Source organism: Pholcus phalangioides, unplaced genomic scaffold (assembly GCF_987345545.1).
Source record: "Pholcus phalangioides strain wild (caught in Gottingen) unplaced genomic scaffold, Ppha-v1.0 ptg000014l_1, whole genome shotgun sequence".
Lineage (NCBI taxonomy): Eukaryota > Metazoa > Arthropoda > Arachnida > Araneae > Pholcidae > Pholcus > Pholcus phalangioides.
In genome coordinates this window covers 14274756-14287051 of record NW_028301607.1, presented here as the reverse complement: position 1 = coordinate 14287051, position 12296 = coordinate 14274756, and the positions used below count along the sequence as shown (strand labels likewise).

Below are 12296 nucleotides of genomic sequence, written 5' to 3'. Positions count from 1 at the left end.
ATATAATATTCTAATACAGGGATGGGTGAAAAAGTCCGTAGAAACTTTAAAAATAAATAAAACCCGGAAAAATAACCGAAATTAAAAAAAAAAACGGTTTGCAGGGTTAGCATAGCTAGGTCACGGGAACTTTTTTGACAGGGAAAAAATAACTAAAAAACAGCCGATAGGTGACGCTGAAGCGAACGACTTCGGTAGAAATATGCAAATCAGACGGTTATAAGAACTTGTGCTCTTAATCCACGACAAGTTCATTGTTGTAAACCATGTATGTTGACCTGCTGTACAGCAATATGTAATCCTCATTGGTGGTGGTCACGTGGAACACATACTGCTGTAATAAACAATTTGGAGGCATTCTGTTCGTTATTTGCGTATCTTTACTTTGACTTGTGTACGTCAGCGCCACCTATTGTCTGTTTTTGAGTTTTTTTTTTCCTGTCATAAAAGAATTCCCGTGATCTAGCGATGCTAACACTGCAAACCGTTCTTAATTTCGGTTATTTTTCCGGTTTTTATGAGTTTTTACGAACTTTTTGCCCACCCTCTATTATGTAACGAATGTAAGGATTACTGTTTTATAAGTTTACTTAGGAGCTTTATTTTATTCTCTACCGAAAAAAGTTATAATTGCAAAAATTATACCGAGAAGGGAAATTAATGTACAAGTGCTCATACTTGAAAGAGCGGCCTTATATGGAACCATTCAGGATATTTAGTTTTAATAAGTTGGTAGCCCTGACGGTTGTTCCAAGTTGCGTTTAAAGCGAGTGTGATCATGTTCGTTTTTCGTTGTGATAATATTCCATTATAGTTTCAATAGTGTATAACGTGTTCCAATTGAGTAAAAGTTTCTCATAAGTTTTCCTGAAAATCGGTAAGTGCTTTTAGTGAACTACCAAGGTTTGCACAACAATTGCGTGGGGGGTTTCCCTGACTTAAGGGTAATTTTAGATAAGGTCTTCCTTACAGAATTCCGGTTCAATCTTCTTTTTACGGTCATTATTGTTAATTACAGCCCTTCTTGAGTAGAAAGAAGTCAAGTTTGTCTAAATTTGGGACACTGTCCCATGTTAGGCACTGTTGTTCCACTTTAGAAAATGCATTGTCATTGTTATGTTTTCCAATGTTTGCATGCGGTACAGAGTATATAATCTTATTCCTCGATAGAAACAGGCTGTTCTTTTGTTGGTTCAAACGGACAGCTGTTCACAATCTGTTTTATGAGAACTTACATGAGCGAAACAGATGCGTTCTCATTACCTGATGCTGATGACATTGATGAAGTTTCAATAAATGAGATAAAGGGCATTCTAAAACCAATTTAGCGTCCGCCGCGATAGCTACACTTTTGTCCCCTATCTTTTGAAACATTTCGATGTGTTCTTTATTCATAACGTTATACTCATTAACGTTTTTCAAGTTTGTTCAAGTTTATCTAGTTTTATAATTTCTTACTCGTCCATTCATTCCTCTTTTTTTTTTTTTTTTTTTTGAAGCATGCTGTGATGTGTGATATTTTCTCACCAGAGAACTTACTCTGTGATTTTGTTTTAAGGTTGTTATGTCATTTTTGATGAACAAAAGGATTTTTCTGAGCTAGTATCAGTCTGGCATTGTCTTACAACTTTTCTTTTTTTCAAGTTTAAACCCGCCCCTAATTTAAAACTGAGAAACTTGAACATAGGAGACACCATACAAAAACTATACTATCCCAAGTTAGGATACCCATGCCTTACTTGGGACAAACGCCATTTTTTGGATGCTAAATGTGCACTTAAAATTTTCAAATTATCATTACAAAAGGCTTACAATCTCTAAGAAGTAGTAGTGGTTATAACGGAGCCCTGTTTGACTCGAGGAGCCCTTTTTGTGTATAATTTTTATGGCGGAACCCCGTAGGCCTCTTTTTTTTCATTTATCTCTCTCAAATTTACTTATTTATTTTATTTTTCTTGAGTCGCCCGGAGCCCCTGGAAGCATCGGTTGAGAATCGCTGCAATAGTGTATCTAATTACACTATTGGATAGATTACGCTTAACTACCACTATAGCATTAGCTACTATAATTGTATTATCATTCAATATTTGTTCACAAAACACTCAGTCCTGTTGATAATTCCACGTTTCCATTATTACATGGGCGTGTTTTCCTGCCCGAACATCTAAAATAATACTCGAAAAAAGTACTCAATTTTCAAGAAAAATTGTGTCCATATAAGTATTTTATGTGGTTTTTGCCCCCCTTTACACACACATCCATAAATTTTTCACATTCAATTTGGTTGCGTGACTTGGATACATATTTGATCCATGTAATAATATTACGGGTCTTTTTTTTTCTCCTCGGCGCCCCCTATAATTCATTGATAATGATGCCTTTGGCAATGAGACAAAGAGCAGAGAATTCCACTATTATTATTTTATATCTATTCCGAAAAATGTACAGGGAACGGTCACACGAAAAGGTCTCGTAAAAATTACTATCGCGATAAAACTTCACATTGGAACTTCATATCATGATCCGCTTTATTTATTTTTTTCCTCCATCCTATGTTGTTCCAGTATTATTATTTTTTCCTCTGACATGAATCATATAAATTGAATGAACGAAAATTGAATTTATGTTCTCGACGCAGTCCGAAAAATTCTATTCGGATAATCTCACTATATTTTGCGTCATTTGTCACATTGTGTTATCCACGCTTTCTACGATTAACTTGCATTGCATTTGCTGTTTTCCCAAAAAAAAAAAATCGGTAGGCATAGGTTCGAGTTCTGTGAAATGCTGTTGCTGGCCGACTCCACTTTTCATGTTAGCATTCCTTTCAACGTTCATCTCATTGCTTCGGGAAGATGCGATTGGTTTTTCGCTTTGATCTTCATGTTCGGAACTCTTCTCTGTGCCTCTCTCTCTCTCTCTCTCTCTCTCTCTTGGCCATTCAATCACGAGCGTAATCCCAGCGTTCATTCGTGATGCTTTTCTCCACCGTGAATGTATACGATATTTAGATTCCACAGGTTTGAAGGAAGCTAAAAACGCAATTAAAGGCGACTGACTACGTTCAAATGACGAAATTTTTGAAAATTGTTGAAAGGTTTTTTTTTTAATTTATTTTGAATGTTTTACATCGAATCCAAAACTGTTTTATTCTTATACATTCGATAAGTAAATACAAAGTTATGGCTGGTTAAAATCATCTGGAGCAACGGTTTTTCAAATTAAAGGCAACAAACAATTTTCAAAAACGTGATATACGAAGCTTTATTTTTTCGTCATTTTATTCCATACGAAACTAAATTTCTCAAACAAACAACTATGTAAGACATTCTCATCAATTTTTCCAACAACGTTTCAAACAGCATTACTTGTGCAATGAATTATCTATGTTTGGCTGAATTATCTATGCTTGTTCAGAATCTAATATTTCAAAGCTGCTTGAAAGAGAAATAATAAATTCAATCTTTTTGTCAAATTTCGTGTATTGTTTCACGAAAACTGTCATATCTCAGATTATATGGACAGAGCGTCCATAATTAAAATAGGGTCTATTTTAAAGTAGCCTACAGGTGAAACCAGCCATCAGAATAATTGTGAAATTTTGTGGAGGGCTTCATGACGTGATGGGAATTTGTTTCAGGGGAAAAAAAGTTGCACATGTCGCCACCAGAGGGCATTTGATTAAGAAATGACACATTTAGGCAAACGTTTGCAATTTTAACAATTGTGAAACAATTTTACAATTGTTACTGCAATAAAACATGTTCCACATGATGGCCATCATTTTCAGATACAATGTGAAATCGCAAGATGGCATGTTCCACAATTGACCGAAGTGTGTGCGGGAAAATGTTCAGCACGTGGCGGGAAATGCTGCCGTTATAAGGTGAGGTAAAGTTCTTGAACTGTCACGACTTACCAGACGTTTCAAGTGCCCCATAGTCAAAAACCGCATGGATTAAGGTCCGGGGAGGCCATAGATTAGGGAAGTGCCGGCCGATGACACATTCTTCTGTAAAATGTGTTTTAAGAACATCCTTAATACACACTGTAATGTGTGGAGGAGGAGCTCCGTCTTGCATAAAGATTTTGTCTGCAAGGCAGTCACGTACTTGCAGAGCCGGAAAAATTTCGTTCTGTAACAGCAATGAATATCGCTTCCCTGTGATCGAACATGTCACCGTACCTGTAGAACGCAACTCCTCGTAGAAGTAGGGACCGAGAATAAATGATGCAGTAAATCCACATCATACCGTCACTTTTAGTGAATGCAACGGAACCTCTGAGATGGCGTGCGGGTTTTCTGGTTCCCAAGCTCGGCAGTTGTGAGTATTAACTGCACCATCCAAGTGAAAATGCGCTTCGTCTGTCCGGAGGATATTCCATGGTCATTCTGAATCGACCTCAACGCGAGCTAGAAACTGCAGTGAGAACCGGAGTCGAGAGTCATAATCATGTGGAAGAAACCGCTGCACAAGTGAAAGTTTGTACGGATAATATTGGAGGATATTCCGCATGTTCTTATGGAGGGTTGAACGTGACCTATCCAAAGCTTGTGCTACACGCTGACACTAGTGTAGAAGACATGTAGTCTTCTACCTCGAGAATTTTAAGCTCTGCGTCTATAGAAATGGAGTTTCTTCCTCTTCCAGGACGAACAGCCAACGATCCTGTGGTTTCAAATTTGGTTTTTAATATTTCTTAGACCTTTTCTAATCCTCTTCCAAGTCCAATATTTCCGTAGAGCATTTACTGTGGAATTGCTGTTTTGGTAAAACAATTTTACCAAGAAAGCGCGATCTCGTAAACTTATCGTCATTGTGAGCAGCAAAAACATTGAGAAACAAGATCTCCGTGAATGTTTCTAGGTTTTATAACAGCTGCTGCGTCACATGACATACATTTACATGTTTACTACAGGTATACAAAGTGAAACGCTCTCTAGTGGCGACATGTGAAACTGACTTTTCCCCCTGAAACACATTCCCTACACTTCATGAAGTCCTCCACAAAATTTCACACACTGCCGGTTTCGCGCTTTCTTCAGCCGTTGCTAACCGTTAAGAAACACCGAAACTTCCAGGCCATCCCAAAGTAGTGTATAACGTTGAAATGTAGTGAAAGTTGTGTTCGATGATGCCCCTCTATCACACCCTGATGGTGATGTAATGCTGTCAGGATATTACTCTTACAGAATGCCTAATATATCTAAAAAAAATAACAGGGATTATGGTCTGGAGATGGATAAATAAATAGTGACAGACAGCTCTTTGTTCTGAAAAATTGTTTCTTTAGCACTTTTTTGGACACAATCGATTATATATAGAGGAAGGCCATCCTGATTGATTTTTTTTTCCTTCAAGGCAATATGGTGTTACTGCGAAATCACTGTTTTGCTAACGAAGCACTTTCTTGTAGACTAAACATGGGATCATAATGATCTCTACGAAAATAAGAACGGAACTACTTGTGTCAAGGATATTTGAAACTTTACCATTGTGTATGAATAGACGGGATTCGCAAAAACGACTATGGGCTAAAACTTTGAATGCGTAGAAACACGTCCTTCAAAACCGCATTAATAAACAATTATTTTTCTATACCTTTTCATTAAGACGTCACCAAAGTTTCATAGCACTCTCATGAATATTTAAACCTGTATGTAGCTCTGAAGAGAGGAACTTCAGAGTCATCCTGCACATTTTAAAGCGATATCGAAATTTATGATGAAATACTTGATTTTTGAATACTGTATTTATGAAAGTCTCTTATGGTAAAGATTACGTTTTTATTAATATAAAGCAGTTGAAAATTTAAAACTGTATAAAAATATTTTAAAAATATATTAATTTTATACATAACATATATGCAAGTACTAATTAGACACCCTTTATCTTTTGAACCGTGGTTTTTTTTAAAGAAGCATACTTTGATGTATATGTATCGAGACACAAAATTTAATTTTTAAATGGTTCCCGTATCCTCTAACTTCCAATTAGAAAGATGTTGCACTGTATTTCCTGATGCCAACAAAAAAAATGTCATGCTTCTAAGTGCAATATTCATAGAAATATTCGAATTCGAAAAACGGAGGAAATTTGGGGGAAAGAACAGCGTTAACTGCGGTTTTTTCCATATTTATCGCTTTTCCCCCCAAAATGTTCTCCGCTTTTCGAATTCAAATATCTCATTGGTTATTGCACTAGAAATGTGGAATTTTTTATTGTAGGTATCAGAAGAGACAGTGCAACATCTTTATAATTGGAAGTTATCGGGACGGTATAAAAATTAAGGTTTTTTATTTATTTTGTGACACACTGTATTTTCGCACTAAAACTAGTGCAGGGTAATTTTTGAACTTTTTTTTGAGCAGTTTTTGAATTCAAACTGTATTTCTACGACGGATGGTTCATAAGATAAAGGCCGCATTAAGCACTTACAAGACACCCTGTATATTTGGCAAGTTATACAACTTCAACGCATTCATTTTTAGTACTGTACGTCCTCTTCAAGGCCTATTTAAGAAGTAAAATTCGAAATATATTATTTTGAATTTCTAAAAAAATAATACTCGAAAAATCTATTTAAAAAAAATCTTGAAAAAAGTTTTTCCGACTTTCTAATATTTGTCAGTAAATATGAAAATTATTACAGCTCGAAATTTAAAACAAAAAAAAATCATGCATTTAAGGGTTAAACTATAGTTTTGAAATAATTATTAGACACTCACGGGCTACAAATTATGCACACGTACGGGATATAGAGCCATATTCTGAATGAAATAAATTGAGGAGATGACTTCTATGATATCTACTGAGAAACTTGACAAAACGTTTGCAACAATTTCAACAGGACTGCTGCTTTACATCCTGGAAACTTCACTGATGATACCGGACGAATAAGAATATTTGCATTCGTTAAAAAGTAAAGCCAGAATTTTTATATACAAAATGTTTTTGTTGTGTTACTTGTTATTTTTAACTAACCAGAATACTGTTAAAATAATTTAGTTTAGTTCATCGATAAATATTCTATGCATATTTTCATATATGTATTGATATTTTTACATTAATCTCAGTTATATATTAATATTCAATGTTGTTATATATTAATATTCAATGTTGTTATATATTAATATTCAATGTTGTTATATATTAATATTCAATGTTGTTATATATTAATATTCAATGTTGTTATATATTAATATTCAATGTTGTTATATATTAATATTCAATGTTGTTATATATTAATATTCATGAAGAGGAAAATAAATTTATTGTTAATAAAATTTTTATGTTTCAAATTGATTACGTTATTAATTTAGAATAATCATCAAAGTATTAGGCAGAAATTCATTTTCGACTTTTAATCGAAAAATACGTATCAAATTGAAATCTTTCTAAACTTTACTTCAAATATCTGATGGATATTTTTATATTATTTCATCTTGAAATAAAGTTTTATTCACAAAAGAAACTGATATAAGATATTTCAAGAGCATTTCAACAAATTTTTATTCGTCAAATTCCTTCACACGAAAAATTAATTGAATAATAATAATAATAATAATAATTTTTCGTCCCATTGTCCGTGCATGAAAAAAATCTTTTAGTGTTTGTCTCCCTTTTTATTTCACACAAAATCACACTATCGACATCTATGCACTTTTGCCGTCACATGACTGCCGAGCTTGGTCATGTGGCCTACCATAGCGAGAATAATGCTTTTTTATCAGGTATTTAGTATATTTATGATTTTTATTTCTGTATTAATATTCAAATCACGAAGAACAACAGAAATCAATTGTGAAGGAAAATTTTTATGTTCGAAACTTTTCAAATAAATTATTTGAAATAATCAAGCTAAAATACATTTGAGACCTTCAATTAAAAAACATATTAACAAACTCTCCTATTAAATGTAAATAAAATCAAAATTCATTTATCATCACTTTTCCACGAGTATTTAAATAATATTTTAACTCAAAGAAAAAGTTTTATTCACAAAATATAAACTGATTATTTAAAAAGTATTCCGCTTATAAAGTTTTTCATCAAAATTTTTCTCCTTCAAATTCCTTCACACGAAAAAATTAATTGAATTAAAATAATTATAATTTCGTCCCATTGTCCGGCGTGGAAAAAAAAAGTGTTTCAGTGTTTGTCCCTCTTTTTATTTTACACACACACACACTATCGACATCTATACACTTTTGCCGTCACATGACCGCCAAGCTTGGCCACGTGACCTTCCCTAGCGGGAATAACGCGGCGTTCCGCGCAGCCGAATCATTGCGGCTGCAGGCAGCCAAGTCGGAAGGAACATCCGGGACATGCGGCAATTCCTCAGGATCTTCGAGGAGAATCATTCTTCTTATTCTTCTTCTTCTTGGTCTTCATCCTCCTACTCTTCTTATTCTACAGCATCTATGCGCTATTTCCTCAGTGCGTGTTTTGTGCGACTTTACACTTCACGTCCCGTTTTTTCTCGCAGCTTTCTCGGTTCTTTATTTCGGATTAAATAAATATAAAAATACATATATATTTATACACAAATATTCGGGGGAAAAAAAAGACATTTTATTATTCTCCTTCACGGAAGCAAATCACGTAAGAACTCTTTGATGGTGTAAAACGGTGCTTATCGTTAGTGGGTTTATAATCCCCGTCTGGGATAAGATATGGATAAGTTTCGGTCGGTGTGAATGGAATTTTGTGGAAAATTCAAAAATATGGATTTATCAGTGGTTCTCTCGAGACTTTTGATATAGAACTTGATTAGTCTTTCCGTTGGCACGTAATAAAGTTAGTTTTTGTTTCGACGTACGTTCCAAAAAATGAATTTTTACTCGTATTTCGAGGAATCGACATTCCGATTGTAATTCATCAGTGACTGCTGAATGGGATAAATATTCCGAAAATAGGGAGAATAACTAAAAAAAAAGACCTCATGTTGCTGCTTCTGATGACTCAAGAACTCGTTTATTTCAAGGACCCGATAACATTCCCATCCGATTATGTGTCGGCAGCGTTACATTACTTTTAATTTCAAACTTCACCGTTTTAAAATGGCAATTTGTAACTCTGGAATGACGCTGAGGAAACCGGTCGTTATGATATTTATATGCTTTGGAATTATAATTTGTGGTATGGTCATGTGGCAAGTCGAAGCTTTCAACGGTAAGTCAATTTTCCTTTTTTGATAATCGAGTTTGAATACAATGAAACTGGATTATTATTGTAGAACTTTATATATATAGCCGTGCATCGAATATCCTTAATATAGTCGGAAATATCTTTGTGCGCAATCGTAATTAACGTGGAGTGCACCTCATTTATCAAATATATCGATTTCTCTTTTCCACTCAAAAAGAAAACCAAAATTCCTATATCCTAATTCTTTTCATTTCCTCTCATTTCATATCCGCTCTGAGTACCAGAATTCATTCATCATTAAATAATTTGATTCATAATTCCATATATTTTTCTCCGATAAATGTATGAAATTGGTCATTTTTAAGGATTTATTTATTATATTGAAAAATTACGGCTTGTATGTTATTTCCCTAGCTTTATATCCGGATGCAAAAAGCTGCGATACTGCAGTTTCTCAATAATTATCTAATATGGGTATTTTTATTAAAAAGCTTCAAATTTCTATTTATAGCTAAGTTATTTTGTGGGACAACCTCTGTAGACAGGTAACAGCCCTGTAGGGCTGTGATTTCTTGGGATCCGTAATCATTCCTATTCCATATCAAAGAGACGTCTATGCGAAAGGCCGGTTTTCTGACAGGGGTGGCCCTTTCGAAGAAGTTTTACTAAGTTATAATAATAATAGTATTTTAATAACCAATTCATAAAAATTTTACTTTTGTAAAAGGGTATGTTCGAATTAATTTTCATATCATTGTTGAAATTCGAGGAATTTGTCGGTTTCCAGTAATACTTATTTCACTGCCCAAAATTTAATTATTTTTCTAATTACACAGTGGATCATGTGCTTTAACGTTTTTTTTTTTCCTTCAAGAAAACTGTGAAAAGCGTTGTACACGGGAAACGCTTCAAAATTAAATCTCGAAGCGTATTAATGAAAGATGGAAACACGGAAATAAGTTGAACAAACCCTGAAAACGTTCTAAAAGGCAACATTATAAGCGGTATCCACTGTATATAAAGTAGTTTCATAAGTTTTTACGTATGGTTACTGTAATATAATTGCTGTCTTAAAGGGTAGGTAATCAGAGTCCGGGAATGCGTGTCAAGCAGGATCTACAAATTTTTGAAGACTTTCATCGATACTAAGTTCTGAAATTCGTTTTTTTAATGAATTCTGAAATAGAGTTTTTTTAATGAATTCTGAAATAGAGTTTTTTTTAATGAATTCTGAAATAGAGTTTTTTTTAATGAATTCTGAAATAGAGTTTTTTTTAATGAATTCTGAAATAGAGTTTTTTTCCCACAATTTCGAAATCATTTTTCTTATGAGCTGTTCTGGTGTTCCATAGTTTATGAATTTTCGTTAATCCTGAATTCATAATAAGGATTTTGATTTGTGTTCTGAATTATCATTTATTCTGAAAATTTTCATTAATTCTGAAACTACATCTTCCAGTAACTCCGTGATTATAAACTTTAATTACTCTAGAATTTTTAATTACAAAAACATCTGAAACTATTTCTTTCAATTCTTCAAAAATCTCCTCGTTGCGAACTGTGTATATGTATATAATTGAATGTAATTTAAATTATTATAGAAACCGTTCTTCGATTTCAGGTGGTATTTATTGACAAAAATTTGTTTGTTGAAATCTCTCAAAAGTACAATAATTGCACGAAAGTTAAATCTTGAGAAAACGCGGTGCTTACGACGTTGAACAAATCTCTGCATCGTGCTTACCCGAAGAAATACGGCTATTAATCTGAAGGACGTGGCCTCGAGCTCTAACATTATATATATATATATATATGTATCAAGTGGGCCTCCCTAGAATGTTAGAGCTCGAGGCCACGTCCTTCCAGATTAATAGCCGTATTTCTTCGGGTAAGCACGATGCAGAGATTTGTTCAACGTCGTAAGCACCGCGTTTTCTCAAGATTTAACTTTCGTCGTGCAATTACTGTATTTTTGAGAGATTTCAACAAACAAATTTTTGTCAATAAATACCACCTGAAATCGAAGAACGGTTTCTATAATAATTTAAATTACATTCAATTATATACATATACACAGTTCGCAACAAGCAAAAAGCCCCACTAGGTGGCTTAAAAAAGTTTTCCGTTAAAAATTAGGACGTAAAATATAACTAAAATGCAGCGACCCAAAATAATAGCAATTACTGTAGGAGAACAAATACGCAGTAAAGTAATATTAATACAAACAAATGATTATGATAACATAAAAATACATTGGCCACGGAAAAAAAAAGCATGGTTGTCTTATATAAAAGTATGAATAGCTTCTCGATTTAGCCCACTATGTCTATCGTACTTCTTTTAAAACGTGTCAATTGTGTTAGAATTCACGACCCCCGGATTTAAGCTGTTCCATTCATTGACAAACATATTAGGCGGAAACTCCCTGCGACGATGATTTATTAACATATATTCCCTGGATATGTTAATAAATCATGGTCTATCCTATCCATCCCGTTGAAAATTTTAAACACTTTACTAATATCCCCCTAAAGCGGCTATACTACGTATGTGAGTTTATGCGATATTGTTCACAACCTTGGAAATTACCTTTTAAACAAAAAATTAATGAAGGTGAACGATAATTATAAGTGGGGCGAACCATAAATAACAATGTTTTTGGGAAAAAACCACTATTTGAAACACATTCCTACGGCGGATAAGTATTATTAGATTAGTCTTGTCATTATTGTAGTTTTAATAACTTAGTATTGTATTATATATTTTAAAAATGAGTTTTTAAAATATCATAATTTATAGTATCATTTAATATTTCATTGTTATTTCTGGTTTAAATCAACACTCTTATCTCAGAAACATCAAAATTGAGACTACTGGCTATAGATGGCAGAATAAAAGTTTTTCCTAGTGAATTTTGAAGAAAGATTTTATTGATCTCTGTTGAGACATTTCCAAATATTAACAATAGCCCAGAATCTGACATTCTATTTCTGATTAGCAATAATGCATAAAATGGAATATGTTCATAAGAGACCCATTGATCTCCGTGGGAAAGGTTCTACTTTTATATAGCCTGGCCTATTAAAACTATTAAGAATTTCATCTGGCCCACAATGTCTTTTAAATTTTTTAAACGTATTT

The 12296-nt window shown here is 33.6% G+C and overlaps 1 protein-coding gene across 1 annotated transcript in view; it reads left to right on the top strand.

Moving 5' to 3' along the window:
• The first annotated feature begins 8290 nt into the window (after nt 1-8290).
• The window catches only part of LOC149078200 (synaptogenesis protein syg-2-like), a 145964-nt gene continuing 141958 nt past the window's right edge, over nt 8291-12296 (top strand). The window contains exon 1 of the mRNA XM_089241792.1: nt 8291-9179. Within this exon, the coding sequence (XP_089097918.1) occupies nt 9017-9179 (163 nt within the window). The 5' untranslated portion in view covers nt 8291-9016. The remainder of the gene's footprint in view (nt 9180-12296) is intronic.